Source organism: Lampris incognitus, chromosome 16, assembly GCF_029633865.1.
Source record: "Lampris incognitus isolate fLamInc1 chromosome 16, fLamInc1.hap2, whole genome shotgun sequence".
Taxonomy (NCBI): Eukaryota; Metazoa; Chordata; class Actinopteri; order Lampriformes; family Lampridae; genus Lampris; species Lampris incognitus.
Window position 1 is genome coordinate 16,563,453 of NC_079226.1, and position 23,125 is coordinate 16,586,577.

Consider the following 23,125-nt stretch of genomic DNA (forward strand, 5'->3'; position numbering starts at 1 on the left):
TCTTTCTTTTTTTTTCTTCTTTTTTTAAGGCAGTTACACAGCGGGTATCGGATGTGTGTGTCTATGTGTAGGCTATTCGTTTCTAAAGGCATTTGTGGTTCTACTGAAAGGGAATGCGTCAGTCTTTTCTTCGTGTTTGTCGTTATTACTTTGATAAGGTCTTTCGTTCACACGCCAGCATCCAGCTACAGTGACGCGTCACAGTCGGCGACTTCAAAGGGCTTTGACAAACAGAAACAAAGAAACAAACTCGTGGGAATCCAGAAACATTTCTTAGGTCTAGAAGCTATACTTGAGCACGTGTGCTGTACTAGAAAAATACCTTTTAGCAGTCAAACTAACGCTTTGTATCCTTCTGATAAACTAATTTGAGAAAGGAAAAGAGAAAATCTCAAAATAGGCCTATACGTAAGATATAGAGAAGCGTTCAACAATCACTGATTGGCATGAAAAAGAGACACCTCATTAAATACCAGTTAAAACACCAAGTTTCCCTGCCTTTATTGGCCTACAGTATATGGCAATGAGCATCGCTAAATCTTTTTTTTTTTTTTTTGGTTTTGTTTTGTTTTTGTTTTGTTTTTGTTTTTTTTTTTCTTCTTTTTTTTCGTTTTTTTTTTTCCAAAGCCACATTTCCCCTTCGAAGGCACCAGTGTGTTTGTCTTCTCCTCAGCAGGCGGGGCGCACAGGCATCTGGAGCAGGATCACCTGCCTATTCTCCGAGGGGTGGCACTTGTTTATGTGCCTGGTGAGTCCCGGCGAGCTGTAGAAAGTAGCGGGGCAATACTTGCAGGGGTAAACTTGGGAGGAGTGCATGAGACGCAGGTGTCTCTCTTGGCTGGCCCTGTTGGTGAAATTCTCCCCGCACACGGGGCAGAGCAGGCAGTCCACGGGGCTTAGGTTAAGGGGACTTTGGTTTGAGGTTTCCTCGGTGGAGGCGGATGATGATGATGGTGATGATGATGATGATGATGATGATGACGATGACGACACCGGAGCCTGCTCCTCCGCTCGCTCGTTGCTCTGGAATCCGCGCTCCTCCAGCATTTTCTTCTGCAGCACCTGGTGCCCCATGATGTGTTTTCTTAGGTATGCTTGGCGCTTGAACCGTTTCCCGCAGAACTGGCAGTCGTACAGACCGTCTTCGGAGCCGGACTCGGACAGACCCGGACTCGGGGTGTCCCTGTCGCTCGGCGGCTCGGCTCGCGCGTCTTTGGCTTCCTCGGCGGTGGTCTTGGCGCCGTTGGGTAATTTGGCGGTTTCGGGTTTGACGCTCATCCCCGGTGCGCTGGGGGCCCGCGGTTTGTGCCAGCGCCGGTGAGAGGCCAGGTTGGCCGGACAGCTGAACATCTTATCGCACTCTGGACACCTGTACTCGACCCGCACTATTCGGGAGCATTTGTGCTGGGCTAAGGAGAAAGGGTCGGCGTACGCCTCCTTGCACAGCTGGCAGACAAACTCTCCCAGTTTGCTTCCACCCGACGACTGCGCTCTGGGTTTCAACTCGACCGGTCCCTCTTTGATTTTGAGACCGAGCACGGGAGACGTGGTCACTTCGTCTTCGAAATTCAGCTTTCTGATGGCTTTGGGTTTCTTGGAGGCTGGCTTAGCCTTGCGCTCAGCGCTGCTGTCGGCTGCGGGTCTTTTGCTGCCGGCCGCTGTGGAGGGGATGCTGCTGCTGATGCTGCTGCTGATGCTGTTGCTGGTGCTGATGCTGCTGAGGCTGCTGCTGCTGCTGCTGCCGCCGCCGCCGCCGCCGCTGCTGCTGCTGCTGCTACTGATGCTGCTACTGATGCTGCTGGTGCCGTTTCGGTTGCTGTTGCTGGTGCCGATTTTCAGATCGACGGGAGCAAACAGGAGATGGTCCAGGCTGGAGAGGGAGGCGGGCGTAGGGAATGACTCGGCAGAAATAGGCGAGCCCAGATTGAAACTTCGCTCAAAATATCCCCTGTCGTGCTCCTTACTGATGGGCCGGGTGGGGCTGTACAGGGCTTGGTACACCACCTCCGGGTTGCCGAACTGCGTCGGTTTCTCCAGAGTCGGCACCGGCGCGTCCGCGGCGAGATGCGGCGACGCGGCGGCGCGGTCCGGGCTGGACGCCACGGAGACCGGCGGGGCGGAGTCCGCTGGACACCGCAAGGCAGCTGGGGTGGGTTGCTCCTGGGAGTCATCTTCATCGGACCGAGGCCTATAGGAAACATGTGCTGATTTCTTGTTTCTTTTCACTAGGAATCCTTTGGGCATCTTTGCGAGTTGTGGCGGAAAGGCACTTTGGAGAGGTGGGCGAGGTCTCGAGTATCCAGGTTTGTTGAATTATGGCCACACTAGGAGTTTATGGGACTTAATCTCTCCACTATCGATCCTTCTGTTGCTGAAATGTTTTCGTCTCAAAGGCATAGCTCCACTCTTTTTATGCCGGGATGATGCTATTGTTCTCGCCCCCTGTTGCAGTATCCCCGACCAATCAGAGGCACCGAAAATCCCAGCGGATTTGGTTGGGGGAGGGCTCAGAGCCCGGGTTTGGTGGATTTCGTTGGAGGATGTGCAGATAGCTTAGCAGATGTACTTGCGGTTTATTACATTAATGTGTGCGCGCGGCCCCTCCCCGGCGGAGGCACACGCCGGGCCCTCCTCTTTTTACGGTCTGACGGCTCCCTATACAAATGCGCACGTGCCACGGCTTTGTGGCTCTCCTCTGGGGGCCACGGGGCTGCCAAAAGGAAATGTCCGTCACTGCCACAATCTTCAGAGTTTACAATAAAGATGGCAACGAGCGAGGGAGGCCTGGTTAAACCCAAACCCGCGTTTCATTAGATTAACGTTGGAGGTGCTGTTCAAACCGGCGAGTAGACTTGATGCGGATCGATTAAAAAAAAGAAAAAGAAAAAGAAAGAAGACATGCCTGCGGTTCAATTTCGGCTTGTTGACTGTTCCGCGTGCGTTCCCTCGTTTACGAGGCTGCGCGGTTCAGTTGGTTTTTTCCACCCGCCATCCAAACCTGTTCCGTGACCTTTACGCACCATGGCAGGCCTACCCATACGAACCCGCTAGTTTTAGATCCTTAATTTGGGGGCCACCGTGTGCAACATAGCCCCTACTTAGATCCAATGCTCTTTTTGGGGGGTGGGGGGGCACGCGTCTGTCTCGGTAGTTTAACTCGACATATAAATCAGACATCTCGCTGCATACATAAGTAATAAGCAGGGCCCTCTGCTCTCTGGTGCAACAATGGCCACGTCTGCCCGGGCTCGGGTAGCCCTTTCTGTCTGCAAGGCGAGCTGACCTCTTCGCTGTGGGACGGGACTCGTCGGGCCAATCTGGCCCGCGGCGAGGCGCACGCTGGGCGTAATCGGCGCGCCGGACAAAGAAGGCCGCGACCCGCGCGGCTCCTCGTGTTGTGAAATGCTGCGCGGCGCGTCCTCCAAAACCTGGGCTCGCCGCCTGCTGCCGGGCTGCACACAGACCCGCCACGCGCAGCTCAGGGCTTTGTGCGTCCTCCTTCTAAACCCTCTTTCTGAACGCACCGGTGTCCCAAATCAAACACGTCACAGCAGCACCGACGTGCGCCACGACTTCATGACAACTTCAGCGGGTTTCTTTTCTTCTTTTCTTCCCACTATGAAGACTCGCAGCCACCGCAAAGGAGACAGTGAAGCTGTGTAATAACTTGTCCTGCGTTTGGGACCCTTGCAGTAAAGAGTTAAATGTAGGCTGGCCTGCGGCATCGCAGAGGGAATAGGCAACATTTTTCTTCCCTCTTTCGGAGGCCGGTGAGGAATTAATCTCCATCGTCGTGTATTGTTCCCCTCATTTGCATAAAGCTGCAGTATGACCAAGTCAAATAATTACACAATCGGGGCTGAGACAAGGCCTGGGCCTTTTAGTGGGCCTCTCTGCTCCGATTCATTATCACCTGCTTGAACGCACACCGTTATATCACTTCTTTTTTTATCGTTGTTAGTTTGCACGGTTTGTTTACATAGTTTGCTGAAGCTGCTCCAGCAGTTTGCTCCGCTTGATCGAAAAGGGGCTGAATAATTCCTGTTTCGGATGACTTTCCAGAGGGAGAGGGCGTAAGGTAGAAAGAGTTAGCAGAAAGAAACGTGTTAAGGAAAATGTAGGGCTTTGTCTGCAGCTGCTGGTCTGGGTGCTATTCGGCTGCCATGTTTGAGCATTACTTTCGGACAAATGTGAAATTCTGACACAGAAAACAACACAAAATAAGCACGTCAACACACTAATTCGTGGTATATGCAAACCAGACCGGATCATATTCCCGGCGCGTTAACATTTAAATTAAACGTCTAATTTCTGATTCTGACAAGTCGCCTCTTTTCAAGTCATTCATTTCCCATTTGGTTCTTTGTTCTAACACTTGTTTGTGTTTGTTTCATATTCATATCGGTCATGCATCGTGAGGACTGGACGGCATTTGACGGTATTTTTAACCGCTTCCTCTTCCGGCCCCGGGACGTCGTGTCTGGAGCAGCGCGTGGGCCGGTGCGGCCTCGGTCGGCATGTGCGTGTTTGCTCAGTGGCGCGTGCTCCGCGCTGCGCGAGGGGAAGCGCCTCATTAGCATACAGCTGCAGCTCGCACCGCCTCCTGTGACGTCATTTACCCCCCCTCCCTACTACCGCCACTGCCGCCGCCGCCACCACCAACGTTATCTGAAGTAACAGGACTTTGTATGTCACCCCGACCTTTAACCTCCAGCTAACAGTTTGAATGTAACACCAGTAAATTATAAAAGGTAACGTGGGGAATGAAATGTGTTACGTATATTCTGCTTTGCTCGGCCGGTGTGATATTTGACCATAGGCAGGCGGAACCATTCCCCGCGTGGCTGAGAGCCCGGTCCCTACTTCAGTGCACCACCTACAGGTTGAAACAGTCTTGTTCTTGTAGAGGGGGGAAATAAACGGAGGTCTCGGATAAGGAAATGTGGGCGTCATGTGACGATTCGTGTGGCCATCAGCGATGGCTTTAGAGCAGCGTATGGATAAATCTGGTTGTTTCACAATCAGGGTTGTGTTGACTCTGTCCCAGTTGTCGTCAGACATCCAGAACCCCCCTCCCCTCTCCCCCCGAGTTTGCCAAAATGAATGGTTCTCTCAACGTATCCTGCCAAGCCAAGGCAGCTTGAAAATGCTATAGGACATGACTATAATTGGTGCTGCGACATGGCCACCCTCAACGCGTTGTCAATCAATTATTGTAATGGATTAGCCTGGGTCACATTCTGGCTCTCCGTAATCCGATCGAGCAGATATTTCAGCACCATGGAGAGAGCCAGCGAGCAGCCCAAACGTAATCAGGCTAACTGTGGATGCGGCGCTGCCATTGACTCAGCCATTGTTCTCTACGTGGACACAAGCCAGCATGGAGAACAGGGCAATGGTGCAGACCACAAAATGCCCGAACAAAAGTGCCAGAATTTCATGAAGTGATTGGTTTTAAATAGTTCTGGATTGGTTTGTTAAAAAAACAGATGTAGGCTGTCCCTAAACCAATCCGGCAATGCTATTCTATTCTATTCTATTCTAAGACTACCATTAGCTTGTTTGACTTTACCTCTGGTCTGAAATGTCAACTGAAGATATGCACCCATGAGAAGAGACGGGTGTAGTTGCGAGGCAACATTTTAAGGCAATCCGGGGTAACATTCAGTTTTATAAAGAAGCACCCTGTTGCAGCCACGGAGGGGTTTTAACTCTCGATATGTTGTTGCTTATGAGAGAGAGAGAGAGAGAGAGAGAGAGAGAGAGAGAGAGAGAGAGAGAGAGAGAGAGAGAGAGAGAGAGAGAGAGAGAGAGAGAGAAACGAAATATTCCCATGCTATTTGAAGGCCCTACTGTTTGCTGGAAGGGCTCCCTAGCGTCCCCTTTGGAGACGTGTTGCAGCTGAGGCGGAGCTCACCACGTGCTAATCTAATGTACATTTCTACGTTTCCTTTACAAGACTCCTTCATCGTGATCATGGACCAGTGGGGGACATGGACAGCATATAGAGGTGAAGCTGATTCATGCCGTTACACAGTCTTCATGGTTTCTGCTACAGCATCGACAGGTTTCAGAGAGAAATCAGTAAAGGCAGGGATTTCTGCACAACAAGGATCTATTAGAAAAAAAATCAAGTCTCTATTGCTCTCTGCGGAGAGATGCCCAGATGTCATTGGACTCGATGGCAGTGTTTTGTGATACGTTAGATAATGCAAGACGTTTGCTACTCTCTGTGACTGGCATCTGCTAAAGAAAAACTCCTGAACCACCTGTTGGCAGTCTTAGGCGTACCAACGAGCAGCCCTGACATGGGCCTACTTCTTCTTCTTGAAGGACGCACAGATATGAGCTATTGCAGACTCCGGCTGAAAGCGGCTGCTGGCAGAGAGGTCAGCCCGCAGACAAATCACACGAACCCGGTCCCCCAGCATCTAGATGGGGCCTGCTGGACTGCGCAGGCCGCGGAGGAGCCGTCCTTCATCCACTGTAGTGCGCTTCAGATGATGGGGCCGCGAGCTCGGTTTGATGCGGAAAGTCCCCCTTCATACTCGCGCATCACGCGGACAGCGCCAGGCACGAGTCGTGTAGCACACCAGAAGTACTGAACCGCCCTGTGTTGTGGAGGCTGGTGCGGAATAGCATCGTATCAACGTCGAGTTTCCCCGCATATCAGGGTTTTGTTGTGTTTTTGTTTCGAATCCCTGGGGTGTGTTTAGTCGTAATTCGCCCATCAGAAACATCGGAGTGTCCCTTGCTGGAGGTGGAGTCCCCCGTCACGAGGCATGCCCGGGAATGTTAAACACCAATTCACCTTTGGGACGCGGAGGTGGATAAAGCGATTGTTCTATGTGGGCGCTGATTAACAGCGCCGCGGCCCGTCGCCCCTCTCCGCCTTCACCTCTGACGTCCATCAAAGTCGTTTCCGTATTCATGAGCGGATGGCGGGGCTGCGCGCGGGCGGATAATAAGGCCAGCGGGCGTCGGATTCTGTGCCGCAGGTCTCCCCCCGCCTCGGCTCATTCAATTACCCGACAAGAGTTCTCCGGGGCACAGCTGCACCGTGGGGGGGAGGAGGGGAGGAGAGGGGGGGTGCGTTGATGTACACGGGTGTATACGCGCGCGCCCGTGCACGCGTATATTGTGGCACTGTAAAGAAGTGTAGAAGTGTAGTGTGTAGAAGCCACCTACAGGCAACCCGGCGCACACAGTACAGCATGGCGGTGGCGCGTATCTACGAGTCCGCGAACGCCCCACACGTTACAACGGCAGAACGATACAACCAGCTCCGTCCTCTGTTACTCGCTGGGTCACCGGAGGCTGTGATGGCGGCGATGATCGAATATAAGAGACGTGAAATCAGGGCCATTTCTGCCGGTCCCCTTACATGAGGTCACCACTCTCTCGATGAACGTTTGGACAGCAGCTACATCATCCAGGGCCGTAAAAGATGGACCCTCAGCGACCTAATGGGCCCCATCTTTTATCTATTGACACACACAGAGCTGCGCAACGCCCATCTTTCTTATACCGGTAAAGCTGCTGTCGGGTTTAGCTGGGATAGCCAACAAAAGAACAAAAGACACATCAGAGTCAGACTCAAATCGTCATGTCATTTGTAGAACACGGAGCTCAACGTTTTGGTTTTTGTTTTTTTTCCGGTTCGGCTCCACCGTGCTTCATTGAAACAATAGGCTCAAAATATCTGTTTTCGATGACCACCCGGGACTCAGGCTACGTCCACTCCGTGAGCGCCATCTTGGGAGACCCCCAGCAGGGCGGTTGCTGTCCGTGGTGCTGATCCCTGCCTTTGACTCCATAAACAGCTGCTTTCTGTGCCTAGGGCCGCGCGTGACAAAAGAAACGTGCGTGAACTTTTTTTCCCCCACCAGCCCCATCATAGACCCCGGGGCGACGCACGCGCGCCTCATGAATAGTCACAAGTCTCCGGTGGATCTGACTCGCTGTGGGGCGGCCCTGGAAAATGACTGTGCTGAGCTGAACCATTGATATATATATTCTTTAGATAATAGTCTGGATAATCCTTTTTCCGCCTTATCATCAGTGTGTTTTGTGTTGCTACGGAAGAGTTTTTCTCCCCATGGAGTTTTCTCTCCTCCAAATGGGATAAGGAGTGTGGTACGTTGCACAGCAGAAAGTCGTGTGATTGTTAAAGCCATCTACGACTGAAGTGTGTGCAGGGTCTGTACAAATAATTATGATTGATTTGACTTGATGAAAATATTTTGAATGGTAATTTTTTATTTTTTTATCCTTTATTTGCCCAGGTTAGGGCGCGGAGCAGGTGTGCTCTTTTTCAGCAGCGCCCTGCTACACAATCACAACCGGGAGCTGCCCAGTACTGGTGCACACTGAGCAGCTCCACTGGAGCAGTTGGTTGTGGGGGGGGGGGGTTACGTGCCTTGCTCAGGGGCACATCAGCCGTGGGTATTGAGAGCACCATTTATTCACCCGCTAACCCACGTTTTTTTCCTTGCCGGTCCGGGGGATCGAACTGGCGATCTTCCGGTCACAAGCCCGCGTCTCTAACCTCTAGGACCAAGACTCCACTTTCATTGTGGAGTGAACTGGTTGCCCGGTGACTGCTAGCAACGATGTAAGTTATGTGTCCTGTAGAAGGACATCCCAAAACATTTTTGTTCCGCTGACGTGCTCATCAGCCCATGGAGAGATAGAAAGGGGTCTTGACAAAGGTGTCAAGTGTCGAGAGTGATTTAACGGCTCAAGTATATGAGCGCCCCCCCCTTTAGATATACAACAAGCAAATCACCTCTATGTGATGTATGATATTTTTAAATTTTTTTGGAATGCCACATTTTCCAAACAAAGAATTCCCCAAATTGGCCCGCTCTTCATTAGATTGCATAATTTGCATTCTCTTATAATTGTGCTGTTTCCTGGATTATTAAATGATCACCCTAATTAGGCAGTATAATAGGGTTAATCAGACCCTGCTCATCACACTTATTATTATTATTCCCTCAGAAAAACGAGGGAAAAAAGATACTTGATTAATTATATCAGCCTTTTCATCAGCCTGGCTACCACCACCACCCCTCCCCCCTCTGAAATTAATATCGTGTTGTAAATGGAAGGAAGATGCCAGCCGGACACAGACAGATGAAAGATTTCACTCAAATTAATTAAGGAGTAATTATGCGGCGGGAGTTGGGAGCAGTTTGCATAATGAGCTCTATCAGTCCTGGAGAGGGGCTGTGGAGTTGGTGCGCGGGCCTCAGATGATACCCCACAGACGCTGCTGCGCTCCGTCCGGCGTGACCTGCCCCGGTGAAGTGGGCTGGCGAGGAAGAGGTGGGGAGAAGGTGAAGGTGTGCTTTGGCTTGAGTCACAAGGCCGACGAGCGAGCGAGCCACGGACACGAATCCCCCCCTCCCCCTTCAGCCCCCTATACGCCAGAAATAACGTGAAACGCTTTCGGTCCACCTCCCGTTCACTTAACAGCAGACGATGACTCCACCAATGAGCCATCGGAGCTGAATGTACCTGGAAATTCAAGGTAATCACAGCCACCCTACATCCGCACTCGAGGCAGATTTACAGACCCTAATCACGCCCTACTCGAACTCGTGGTGTTGATCAGAGACCGCGGCTTTCTGTCGGGAGCCCAGAGAGTTTAAACAGACACAAACCCCACTGTCTCTTAATTGTGTTTAATCATAGCCACTGGGTAGTGTATGGGGTCAAGTTACTTGAATTGATTTGCGCCATAGTCGCGGCAATCATACATAGGCTAATCAGGGCGCGCGACCCAGCGCCGCTCTTCAGGGCCTCCGAAGTGAAATCACAAAGACTGTGATTAGTTAATCAAATGAAGAAGCCGATGTCTTGTTTCACGGGCCTTTCTTTGTTTGTGTGCGCGCGCACCTTGTCTAAATGGAAATTGTATATCCGCGGTTCTTCTGAAGAACCAATCTACATGTGAATGGCCCTCTCGCCGTGAATACCTGATAATCTCCCTCCGCCGCCGATGGTATAGTCCCGCGGCGTCGCGTAGGCTTATTCCGTGTCCGAGCGGGGATATCGGCTGTCGGGGCCCACATGTGAATGACGCAGTCAGTTTGCGGCGGTGTGAGTCGGAGGGGCCACTCGACACGCGCCCTTCAGATGTGCACGATGATGCGGAGGCAGAGTGTCGAGACTAATTATGAATGGAGGGCAAAGGAGGCACACGCGGGGCCTTTTTCTTGTGCGTGGCTTGAATAATCGAGTCCAAGTCACAAACAGGGGAGCAGACGGTGACGCAGAAACCTGCAGAGGTGCAGATTATACCAGCCCAATATGTTACTCGATACCGTTCGTTCAATGACTTTTGATTCGTTGACTCTTTTTGGACTTGTTATTTATTCATTTACTTTTGTTGTTGTTGTTGTTGTATGCATTTTTCCATGGTTATTTGTTTTGTTTCTTGTTCATCCATGTTGAAAATAAATAAACCAATAACAACAATAAGATGTATTGGTGTAGCATCAGTGTTTTTTTTCTTTTTACCACATACCCTGACATCCTTTCTTTCCCACTTGCAGTAACGCAATGAAATGGTTGTCCCTAAAAAGAAAACAGCATTTCCGTGTGTTGCTTGATGAAAACTTCCTTCCAGGGTCGCCAGACGTGAACTGCTCTCTGTGCCCATGATCACCTCTATCATTTATGTGTCAGTGACAGCAGCCCTTTGGAAGGCAGGGGCCTTCAAAAAAGGTACAGGGTCGTGGATGCCACAATCCATCTCTGTCTGCCAAGCAATTGATTGGGATTTAGTGTGTTGGGCGGGTGATGGGGGTGGGGGGTCCATTTTGATGAGTGATGGGGGGGGGGGGGCTTTGACTCCCAGCACATGGCAAGCAGTAGCAAGGCTATGGTGACGGGTCAGAGGCAGCTGGTGGGGGTAACTGAGGTGAATCTGGGGATTCAGTTGGGACAGTGGGTTGGTCGGGGGGTTGCCCGGATCACAAGATAGAAGGTGTCAGAGATCCAAGACAAAGCCCCCAACCAACCGCCTGAGTCTATCACTTAACCCATCCATCACTCCTCAGGCTTTGTTGTTAGCCCAACGGTCGCTAGCTAATCGTTTCATCATCAGGGAAATAACGGAGATGACAATAAACACAAACAAGTAGCGAGCCCCCCGGTATGAGCCTCCATAAGGCGATGTGTGCCCATAGAGTGCCTTATGTCCACTGGATAAAATAAAGGAGTATTTCCTGCTCTGGGTCCCTGACATATAAATGAATGTTTGTAGCCCTGAAGTAGACTCAGAAGGAAGATACCTCTGGGTAGTGCAGGCGTGATGGCCCTTGTTTGAACACTGGTTAATGGTTAAACACATGAGCTGTGATGGGTGCACTTGAATGCTCCGAAATAAGCATCGGCCAGGGTTTGTAATGAAAGACGCTAATAGTAATCAGAGGTTTTCTTTTCTAATAATATGATATGAGAAAGTCTGCTGAGAGATCTGCGTTGATAAGGGGAATAAGAATCTGCCTGGTGTGAAAGATGACACGCTTGATATCCTGTCAGCCACCCCTAATTTCCCAGTTCCCATACCTCCACCCACCCCAGATAGACATGCATAATACATGACGTATAACTGGACAGCAGAGACAGATGTTGGTGTTTATAGAAGGGAATACAGATAATCTTCAAATCTCATTAATCAGGGGTAAAGCTCAGGGATGGGCTCTTCCTATTCTTGGGTGAGTTCTCGCTCCCATTTTGGGGCCTGGTATTAGGTACAAGCCGTCCTTGGAAGGTTGATAAGCCCGGCCTCAGTCTCGCTCCGCTGAGCTGCCGTGGAAGCTTAACCCCCTAATCATCCTGAGAGGCCTCATTAGGACCAGATCTGGACCACGAGTCAAAAGAAGACAAGTGTTCAGGCGGTGATTTGGAGGGAAATACAACGTGAAATACTTGATTTTTAGATGTGAAGCACCTCGTGAACCTGGGCTCTTACTCGCTCGCTCATTTAGCTGTGCCATCTGCATAGAACTGGGAGGCCTGGCAAACATATGAATGAGTGAATATAAAAATGTATGTTTATTTTGTTGTTGTTTTTTATTAAATAACATTATAATCCTTATTGGTAAGAAAACGGTCAAAATATATTTTTTCCTGGTTTTGATTCTGAATCCCCGCCGTTATTTTCTCTTAGCCTCTCCCTCATGTTCTGTCACTTGGATTTGCTCGTGTGGCGTCATTAAAGGAAGGATGTCCCGGAAAAGCCAAAGACGATGTAAACACGTAAGACATACTCGATCACCTCTGCTCAAACAAATCAATCTTTTGATAAACGTTGTTCAGTGCTCGCTTTTCTGGGTTGTCGGCTAGCTAAAAACATGATTCAGACGAGCTAACTTTATCTCTATTCAGCATGAATTTTATCGTGTCAAACGTGCAGTTGTGGTGATACACATTTGGGGGTAGGTTCACCAGGGGCTGCTGCTCCTTTAAGGCGGACGTTCGGAGTGCTGACGTAGGCACTGCTTGGAGTTTCCGGGGTGGAGCCATGTTGGCATTAGCCTAGCGGTTAGCTGGTTGCCAGGAGAGATTGTGCTGTATCGGTGTTGTTATGTGTGGCGAGTAAACGGAATGGACTCGATCTCTCCGTCTCCTCATTCCTGCACTCCCACACCGTCATGATTTTGTGTAAATAATTTGTAGACTAACGTTTGCTACTCGGTTGAAAATGTGCGGTCAATACTGGATCAACGTTCATTTGTGAACTTAACACAAGGATCCCATGTCGTTCTGGTCACGCCAAAGTCACACAACAGCTGGGCGTCCGGGTGGCGTGGCGGTCTATTCCGTTGCCTCCCAACACGAGGATCACCGGTTCGAATCCCCGTGTTACTTCCGGCTTGGTCGGACGTCCTTGCGCATAGCTGTAGTCCGCTGACTTCCGGTTTCGACCGCGGCAGCCGTACCAGTTTCCGGTTTATTGGCGTACGCTATCGCCAGTGGCATATTGTTCGCGATGCTTACAAGATTTACCACGGATAAATGTCAATGACGTGTACAGAATTTTCGACTCACTTTCCCCTGCAACCACCAGCAAACGGGTGAAAGGTTTCAGGTTGTACATGTCAAGTTACAGCCACAATTACAACGGTGAGTAATTACAAACTCTACGAAGAAAAACTATAAGTTTACAGACGCCAAGCTAGGCTATAAACTAGGCTAGAATAGAGGCTTCTCCGTGGTAAATCTTGTAGGCATGGCGAACAACATGCCATTTACGATAGCATACGTCAATAAACCGGAAACTGGTACGACTGCCGCGGACTACAGTTATAGACAGAGCGCATTGGCCGTGTCTGCGGGTGGGAAGCCGGATGTGGGTATATGTCCTGGTCGTTGTACTAGCGCCTCCTCTGGTCGGTCGGGGCGCCTGTTCGGGGGGGTGGGGTGGGGGAATAGCGTGATCCTCCCACGCTCTACGTCCCGCTGGCGAAACTCTTCACTGTCAGGGGGAAAGAAGCGGCTGGCGACTCCGCGTCTATCGGAGGAGGCGTGTGGTAGTCTGCGGCCCTCCCTGGATCGGCAGAGGGGGCGGAACAGCGACATGGACCGCTCGGAAGAGTGGGGTAATTGGCAAAGTACAACTGGGGAGAAAAAGGAGGGGAAATCCAAAAAAGTCACACAACAGCTGTCCTCATTAGTGACACTATTCTTGTGTCCTTTGTCCTTGTGTCGTGTGTTCAGGCAGAGCGAGCCAGACCACAAGAATTTCAGTGTATTCCAATACACATAACAACAAAGTTGAACTTGATGCATCCTCGTTGAAAGGTTATAATACATATAGATCTGCCTTAAACTATTTCATGGCATGTTAATCGACGTGTTATTTTGTTTAACCGTTGACATGTCAGTTGTGTCTGTTTTTTAAGTTTCAAATATTAAATTGTGTGCTAAATGGTGCAGCCAGGAACATGTGATATTTGTGCTTTGGTTTGAGGTGTGGTCGTAATTTGGAGACAGCTACTTGAGGAAAAAAACTGGAGATATGGATTTGAATTGAAGATAAAGAAATAAAATTGAAAAAAAAAGCAAGACCAGCAGGTCGTGTTTCGCAGGAAGCCGGGTCAGCCAGGTGAGGGAGTGTGTGGCCGGTAACCTGATATGTTGTTGACAAAACGGGGACAGGTGCTTCGACCAAACTAATCCACACATGCATGCTAGACGCAGGTCATCCATTAAGGCGGATTGATTCAAGCTTTTAGAAAAGTCCCATCCGCGCCGCTGCTGTTGCCATGATACCAAACAGCGGTAATTCAAGATGGCCCGCGTTGGAAAGGGAGAGGAATGTTCAGTGTTTGCTCTCCTTCATGCTGGGAACATTTTGTCACACAAAAAGGAATATTCCCTGGAAACGTTTGCCAGTCTCGACTGTATATGCGAGGAGGAGGACGGAAACGCCTTGAGAGTTTGTCTGCTCCGTTGCGCTGAGATGAGTTATTGAAGTCCCCTCATTTAAATCTTTATGGGACACCCAGGACCCAGGGCTGGTGAGAAGGCGATGGTGGACTCGGATGGCCATCTCCAATAAATTCCACATCAAATAAAGAAAAAAAAATAGAAGTAGTGGTTAACAGAATACACTCTGACACAGTGTGTTTATGAAACCCACTCCCGTTTTCACTTCCATCTTGGCACTTCATACAGCCCCCACATGTCCCAATAAAGGTTTATAGGCTGCGTCCAGACATCTGCTGCGCTCTGATTGGTTGACAGGCCAATGCGAGGCTCACCTGTTATCCCCAGCCCCGGTGCATGGTAAACACCCCCAGTCGGACCTGTGAGAGATAGAACCCATCTGGTCACCAGCAATAACAACCACCTCTTAAACAATGGCTTCCAGGAATAGGAGAAGGGCAGACTGGGCTATATCAGTCAATAAAAACAGGCTATGGCTGACATTTAGTGCCTGATACAGGGCTTAGCAATGCACAGGTTGTCTACTGCCTGCACCGGGCCCTCGCAATAAAACAGGAGGCAATCTCAAAGAGTGGGGCTGCTTCGTGTAAAGCGGCCTGTTGCAGTCGTCACTGTCATGTTTGCTGTGTGCAGATCTGAGACACTGTGAACCATTTAACACTATAGGGGGAAATGATTCTCACGTGGCTTTCAAATAAACATCACACGAATAAAAAGGTGAAGCGTTGGTTATAAGGACGTTTTGTATTCTTCAGTTAAGGTGCCCCTTTATAAACATGTCATCACACATCAGAAACCAGGACCGTGATAGGTGCTTCTTCTTTTTTTTAGGAGGAATATTCTGCGAGGGCTTTTTTTTTTTTTGCAGTCGTGTAAAAATTAAAAGATGAAACAGGTGAGAGCTGGAGAGCATAATACAAAGTATTTTATTTTTATTTTTTATTTTTTTGTGACAAAATGGTGCCCTCTTGTGTTGCATCCTTACTACTTTTGGAAACGTGACAAGCAGAAATGACGGCCATAACAGAGGGATAGTCATGATTTACTCAAAAATGGAAACTATGCACATTATCTCTTCTTCTTTTCTACGTGTTGCCCCCCCCCCCCCCCACGATCATGAACACTGCCTTGTGGCCCCAACACACGCTCCACGGACGCCCTCGGCGCTCTGACGCGTGCTCACAGATCGCTTCAGCACTAAAACACCAAAACCACCCAAAACCCCTCAACAAAACTGGTTCTGCCGGGTTGTACTGAAGCAGATTGGGTATTTTTTATGTCCCCTCTTTTCCGTTTTTAAATGCGAAACATGCAATTGCCCCTCCGCAAACACAAAAGGACAGAAACACAATTTCCCCAAATGAGATTGGGGGGATATATAATATAAGGGGAGATGTGAAGATACGGAGGGTCAGGGGTATAGTTTGAACAACAACCGATGTGCTCTCCACAGCTGCTGGCACAAATGAGGATAATTACCACAGTAACAACATTAGCCTATCTGAGGGAATGGAGGGGAAGGACAAGTGGTTGTGTGGTTGTGTGGGTGGGTATGTGTGTGTGTGCGTGCGCGCACGCGCATCTTTCATTCAATCCCACTTGCAGTCTCTCCCTCATTCCCCGAATCTCAATATCTCTTTGTTAGCCCACAATAATTCTATTTGGGCCTCATATCCGTCCTATCAGATTGTAGTTTGTACAAGGTAATTAGCAGAGGAAGGGAAGCCTCCACACTAGGAGGACAAATGCCCCCATGACATCATTCTGGCTCCACTCAGGAGCGCGAGCTGTTTGTTTGTTTGTTATGTTTGGTCGTTGTTACCTTTTTATTTCCCTTTTCATCCGACGAGCTCCAAGCGAAAGTTGTTAAAGAAATATGTCCTATGGAAAAAAAAATAACATAAAGGATGGAGGGAGAGGGGATTTGTGATGAGATGCGGGGCTGTAATCCTTAATTAACATTGACTAACAGACAGAGGGGGGCTGGAGGGTTGGGGTGGGGGGGGGCTGGGGTCCTCAGCCATAATGCAACATCCTCCCCTCATCCAGCTGGACAATGTGTCCAGCTGGATGAGGGGAGGATAAGCTGGCACTTGGGGGGGAAAAGAGATGGAGAGACATAGACAGAGACTTCGTGGATGGTGTCCACCCCCAGCCTTCCCACTCGCTCTTTTTACCTCCCATAGGTCTGACAGTGTGCCTTATGGATGGCGAGGGGGGAGAAAAGCGGGACAGGATGTTTGGTCGCACTCCGTCGTGGTTGTGGATTGTCTCGGTCATTTGAGATGACAAATTGTAAGTTGAAGATCATGAGAGACAGTTTCCTGTAGCAGCTGCTGTACTCTGGACGGGGTTGTCGATTGGCGCATGGCGCCCACTTGTGTTGTGTGATGAAGCAACGTTTCAAACCCCCCCATGAAGTTTTCATGAACTTCCAAGTCAGGATCAGAGGAGGACGTGGGGGTGCAGGCAGCTGTTCGCTCATCATTCATCAGGTCACATTTGGAAACTTATGACATTTATTAAAAGAAAAAAAAAGGAAGAAAAATATTCCAACACTCGATATGAAGGCTTTATTCTCATTCTGAGGTGCAGTGAGAAAGCGGTTTCAAACAGAGGCAGTCGCACAGTAGGTGTGTGTGTTATACCTGATATCTGTTCATTTCATAACTGAATCGTAAGCTGTGACTAACAAGCACCATGCATGGCCCAATTATTCACATCCACTGGTTGAACTATCCTCCCTGTCTTGTCTCCAATCTGGACATTTATCCCCAGTAGTCTCCGGACTCTAGCTGTCCATGTTCACTTCCTTCCCCCGGGTCTCCAAAGCTACGGTCCTCCTTCTCCCGCTCCTCTCGACGACCCTTCTTTGTCTCTGATGGAAAGACCAGAAGAAGAACACTGTGATGAGAATGTGCTGCTCAAATGACCTGAGTTTACCAATTCATTTACAGCCGAGCTGAGGAATCGACCTTCGATTTTTCAGCTCGGCTCAGAAAAATCGATAATAATTGCCAACTGAAGTCTACATGCTCGGCAAACGTGCAAAATGAAACGTTGTTTTCTCCATTAGTCTCTCCATTATTGAGTCTATCATTCTGGGACCTTCGGCCTGTCTCAGCACTGTGAGTTGTGCGGATGCAGATGTCTCTCCCACTGCATTGTGGGAGATGCAGGAGTAGACCCCGGCATCAGTGAGGTGGAGGCCTTCGATCTGCAACCACGTGGAGACAGTGTAGCGCTGGGGACCCCCTCTAGTCTGTGAAAGGGGAAGGGATAAAGTCTGATGAGTATTCAAGAATGAAACCGTAGAAGCCAGCAGACTTGAAGCACGTGTGGAAAAATACCCATGTTTGGGATTTAAGTACAAAGTGATTTGCTGCATTGTTTTAAACCGGCAATATTTTCATCAAGTCAGTATTCTTCCTTTTTTTGGGGGGGGGGTTCCCTCTTTTTCTCCCAAATTGTACCCGATCAATTACCCCCACTTTTCCAAGCTGTCCCGGTCGCTGCTCCACCCCCTCTGCCAATTCGGGGAGGGCTGCAGACTACCACATGCCTCCTCCGATACATGTGGAGTCGCCAGCCGCTTCTTTTCACCTGACAGTGAGGGGTTTCGCCAGGGGGACGTAGCGCATGGGAGGATCACGCTATTCCCCCCAGTTCTCCCCCCCGCCCCGAACAGGCGCCCTGACCAACCAGAGGAGGCGCTAGTGCAGTGACCAGGACACATACCCACATTCGGCTTCCAACCTGGACGCCCGACCAAGCCGGAGGTAACACAGGGATTCGAACTGGCGATCCCTGTCTTGGCAGGCAACGGAATAGACCGCTACGCCACCCGGACGCCCCATCAAGTCAGCATTCTTTGACAAAAGCCATGATTTAAAGGTTGAGAATGGAGTCATGATTATGAATCCAATGTGCAGATGTGTATTTTCCACATCAGGTCAAACTTCATCAAAAGGTATGTGGCAATATACAGATGTCCTCTTCACCTGGACAGAGATGTGAGCATCATCCCCTGGCAGGAAGTAGTTTCTCCCTTTCTTCCTCCAGGTCAGGCGTGGAAGAGGGTAGGCTGACACCTCGCAGCCAAACACGATGTCATTCCCCGTGTAGTTGGACAGGTCTTTGGGGCCTCTGACAATGCGGGGTGCTGTGATGGTGCACAGGAGAATCTAAAAATCGGCACTAAGACAAACGCTGTTCTGTATTGGTAAACGAAGACAGCTGCAAAACAGCAAATGTTTTAACTTGATTTAGACCAAACATCTTTTCAACTTTTAATGGAAATAAGAAAGGTATGCTGTCACCAGAGTAACAGGGTCCGTGTCCCGAGAGCTCGAGCATTGCCCTGCCGCGGCTGGCGGCCTCTCTCAGCTGGCACGGGTTGGGGTAGGTCCACCCATTCGAGCCACACACTGGGCCCTTATCCCGGCACACGCATGTTGGTTCCGGGTCGACCCCCTCGTCGCCTCTGCGTCCCCTCCTCATCATTTTCCTCTGGCAGACGAGGCCCTCTCCGCAGCTGCCGTAGAACCTCTGGGCCCCGTCCGGGTCACACTGCTGCCCCTCCGCGTTAGCGCACTGCTCGCAGCACCCGCAGTTGTCTTTCACCCGACCCGCCGGGCAGCCGTCGTGCACGGGCGGGCAGAGCTGCCGGTGACACACGCCGCAGCCCTCCCCTTCCTCCCACAGGCGCAGCCAGCCACGGTGTTGTGGTGGGACTGCTTGGGCAGCACGGACACACACATCCAGACATATACAGACCAGTAATCCAAGCCAGGCCATGGTGTCAATCTGTTAGACTGCACACACAGTATGAGACAACGAGTCTTATCCCTTGTTGACCTCAAAGAGTAATAGCTTTAAGACAGTCCAGTGAAACCTTGATTGCAGAGTCGAACCATAAAATGGCCACCTCAGTGCGTCAAAAATACAAACTAAAACCACATTTTATGGGGCGCTGATAGTCCTGCTCCTCGGCTCTCCCCCAGGGGTTAGATGTTTGTGTGCTGCCCCTCCTCTGAGTTTTAAATGCTTCCCTCTGTCTTCTTTGCCTCCTGGTCCTCTTGCGAAACTCTGGTATTATTGTTGTTATAATCACCACATACCCCTTCCGAGATGTTTTGTCATTTTCTGTGCCCCCCCTCTTTCTGTCAGATTTTGTCATCCGCTCCAAGTCCGCTCTGACAAAGGAACAGCTTTTGCAAAGAGTGATGGCGACGGGAGCGAACTTCATCTCTTAAAACTGGGGCCCGTGTCTTCTCTCTGTCCTCACAATACTGCTGCCTTTCTTCATGTGCCAGTGGCCCTGGGCAGGGCAGGACTGGCAAGGGGGCTTCAGAAATGGCACAGCATATAAAAGAATCCCACTCGGTGTGTGTATTCATCATAACCATCAAGAAAGACTGTCCGTGTGACAGAAATGATCAAGATCGACATTATTTAGGTAGTGTAAAATTAACAAATGTGCAAGTATCCATATTAATACGACATGGAAGTGCTGATTTACCAGCTCTAGACAGAGACCTATGTGTCTCTCCCTGTCAGACACTCTCTGCCTGGTGCAGTAGTGTGAAATTCCTTCATCCGGCAACACTTTCTATCTTTTCTATCTGTTCCTGTTGTGGAGAAGCGACACCAGAATGCATCAAGTAGCGGAAATTTGACAAAGGTTTGGTTAAAGATTAGTTATGTTGATGGAAAACAGGTTTGAAATAATCGTGCTGAGTTTGGCCTGAGACTTAGAGATACAATACACTTGTGTATGTGTGTGTGTGTGTGTGTGTGTGTGTGTGTGTGTGTGTGTGTGTGTGTGTGTGTGTGTGTGTGTGTGTGTGCGTGATTCACTCAGCTAATGTCTAAAAAAATAACACATGTACAATTTTGCATGACTCATATCTGCACCAGCTTTTGCCAACTAAACCACTTTCCATAATAGAAAAATTAGGACAGCGGTGAAAATAATAGATTGTGCATTATGATTGTGATTCATCCCCGCGGACAACACAAAGACAATACTGAGACGCCCCTGGCAGCAGTAACTGAGAGCAAAAGAACAGAAATGAATTCTTCTCCTGTTCTGAGAGAGCCCTTACACTGAATTGACTTCGTACTTGACCGTGAATAAGCCAGGGAAGATTTCATACTGAGTAGGTAAAAGTTAGGGCGGTTAAGGAATGCAAGGGAGCGGGCGGCACAAGGAGAGATATGCCACCCAACCGGTAAGATTTGAATAATCAGGGTTCATGGTAAACTGCAAAGCCAGCTTCTGGAGCTGGCAGAACAGAAAATCCAGTGGGTCTGCAAAAAAAAAAAAAAAACCCCAGCTGGGCTCCAAATGATGAAAAACTGTCTCACAGATCTGAAAAGACATATTACATATTATATTAAGTCATAACTATCTTACATGGTAATCCTCTGTTTACTCATACTATGATCTAAACTGCTGAGTGGGGCCTTTTCAGGCCAGAGGGTCAGTCATCCCATTAGTCTATTACAAATACATTACAGTGTTAGCTCCACATGACGAAGAACAGTAACGCTACTCTCCCTGCAACAGTAACGTTACTCTCCCTGCAACAGTAACGTTACTCTCCCTGCAACAGTAACGCTACTCTTCTTGCAACAGTAACGCTACTCTCCCTGCAACAGTAACGCTACTCTTCTTGCAACAGTAACGCTACTCTCCCTGCAACAGTAACGCTACTCTCCCTGCAACAGTAAACCTACTCTCCCTGCAACAGTAACACTACTCTCCCTGCATTTCTTTTTCTAAAATGATCAAGCTAATATTTGCGTAAGGTTCGAATTTCATATATTGTGACGAGACTTGAACCTACTTTATGTCATCATGCCAGAGACTCCTTATGCAAACAACACATAGGAGTCTGAATACAGGCTAATGTGACATGGCGTGAAACGCCGATAGGTTACACGAATTATTATATTTGTATATTACTCACTGTTTATTACCTCTGTGTAAAGTGAAGGACATGTATCTGTCACAGGCGTTCTCGTTAGAGGGAGGATTTGGGATGGGCTCGGGGGAGGAGTGGTTGAATATGAACTCAACTTGTTGAAAAAAAAAAGATTTTTGAAAACCAGCTTATATTGAAGATAAACCAGATGCTCAACCATGTAGGTAAGGAGAAAAGCCTTAAAACACATTCTGGGTTTTTTTTTTCATTCTGAAATGCGAAAGCAAAACATCTGCCGAATTACTTAAACTTAAACAGGCCCCACACAATATCCTCACTGTTCAGAATGAATGGTCAAAGGCGAGGTTGTAATCGAGGGACTGCTGACGTCAGAGGCTTCCTAGTTCGCCACTGTCCACGTATCAACAAACACCAACGGATCATAAAGTCGCCGATCGTATGCAGCACAATATCTGGTACGCATTTCAAATTAAAAGTCTCACTATGTGCAGCCTAAGCCTATCTAGGTGTACCCGGACGCGTAGCTGTGGATGGGCCTAGGTGGGCCTGGGCCCACCCATTTGGCACGCAGGCCCACCCAATCGTGTCAAGTCAAGTCAGTTTCATTTGTATAGCCCAACCAGAAGGCTTCCCTTTTTGCTGGATCATCCAGTGAACAGCAGTCAATGAATACTGTGTCAATTATCTGAATACGCCGCCAATAAATGTAAAACAATTCTTGTTTCTTGATCAGATTTTTTGAGTTGCAGTGCATTTCATACCATTTCGTAAATGTCAGATTGCGAGCAGCCCCTCCTCTTGCTCTCAGTGTACAGCCCGTGCCATTGCAGAGGAGCAGAGAACTACTACTACTGTAGGTTAAAAAAAAAAACCATGACGAAACAAAGCAGTTTGCTCAAGTTTCTATAGAAACTTGAGAAAATAAGGTTACAAATGTTCAAGTGTCATTTTTAACGTTGCTGAGCATGTTGGTGCCTCTATTATGATTAATGATGCTGTCAGCTGTGTGTGTGTGTGTGTGTGCGTGCGTGTATGTGTATGTGTGTGTGTGTGTGTGTGTGTGTGTGTGTGTGGCCGCCGTGCCAGGCTTTGTGATGCTGCTAATGTTCGTCTTGGTGCCTGTAACATTACCTCTGATTATGAATAAGCCTTGTGTGATTAAACTGTGTTGCATTTCAGGCAAGTGTAGTTGTAATTTAACATGTGCGTTTCAGAACCTGTTAAGTATGGTTGGTCTTGGACAGGCTAGGCCCACCTGATTTTCAATAGCCCAATCAATTCAGTCGTCGAGGATAGCCAGTCTTTGTGCATATATTGTATATTCCCTTGTGTATTTGTTTGTATGAAAAGTGCTATACGAATAAAGTCTGATTGATTTATTGATGTATATATATATATATATGTGTGTGTGTGTGTGTGTGTGTGTGTGTGCGTGCGTGCGTGCGTGCGTGCGTGCTGGGATAGGCTCCAGCATCCCATGACCCTGAGAGCAGGATTTTGGATAATATTAAGATAGGAAGCGGAATATTAAGATAGATGTACATCTATCTTAATATTCCGCTTCCCATTTGTTGAGCACTTTTATCAACACCATGGACGGTTTCCAAATGGCTATATAAAACTTTGTTAAAAGAAACACTCAACAAGACAGCTGATGATTGCTTATGGTGTGAAATATATATATAAATATATATAGTATATATTTATTC

At 48.8% G+C, this 23,125-nt stretch overlaps 2 protein-coding genes across 2 annotated transcripts; both read right to left on the reverse strand.

Moving 5' to 3' along the window:
- Positions 1-212: 212 nt before the first annotated feature.
- Positions 213-2,244, reverse strand: insm1b (insulinoma-associated 1b). Its single transcript, XM_056296399.1, has one exon. The coding sequence runs from the start codon at positions 2,242-2,244 to the stop codon at positions 670-672; it is 1,575 nt and encodes a 524-aa protein (XP_056152374.1). The 3' UTR covers positions 213-669.
- Positions 2,245-17,032: 14,788 nt separating this feature from the next.
- LOC130125982 (kazal-type serine protease inhibitor domain-containing protein 1-like) lies at positions 17,033-19,263 on the reverse strand. The gene is made up of 4 exons (XM_056295358.1): positions 18,786-19,263; positions 18,468-18,628; positions 17,575-17,728; positions 17,033-17,344 (listed from the first exon to the last, which is right to left on the reverse strand). The coding sequence occupies exons 1-4, from the start codon at positions 19,261-19,263 to the stop codon at positions 17,235-17,237; spliced, it is 903 nt and encodes a 300-aa protein (XP_056151333.1). The 3' UTR covers positions 17,033-17,234.
- Between the last annotated feature and the right edge of the window lie 3,862 nt (positions 19,264-23,125).

Excerpts from the sequence above, each read along its gene's own strand:
- LOC130125982 (XM_056295358.1), bottom strand. The coding sequence starts at position 19,263 with ATGGCCTGGCTTGGATTACTGGTCTGTATATGTCTGGATGTGTGTGTC. Across the intron at positions 17,729-18,467 it reads ATGCTCACATCTCTGTCCAG|ACTAGAGGGGGTCCCCAGCG; the intron begins GTGAAGAGGACA and ends CCCCTTTCACAG. Across the intron at positions 17,345-17,574 it reads AGTGCTGAGACAGGCCGAAG|AGACAAAGAAGGGTCGTCGA; the intron begins GTCCCAGAATGA and ends TCTTTCCATCAG.
- insm1b (XM_056296399.1), bottom strand. The coding sequence starts at position 2,244 with ATGCCCAAAGGATTCCTAGTGAAAAGAAACAAGAAATCAGCACATGTT.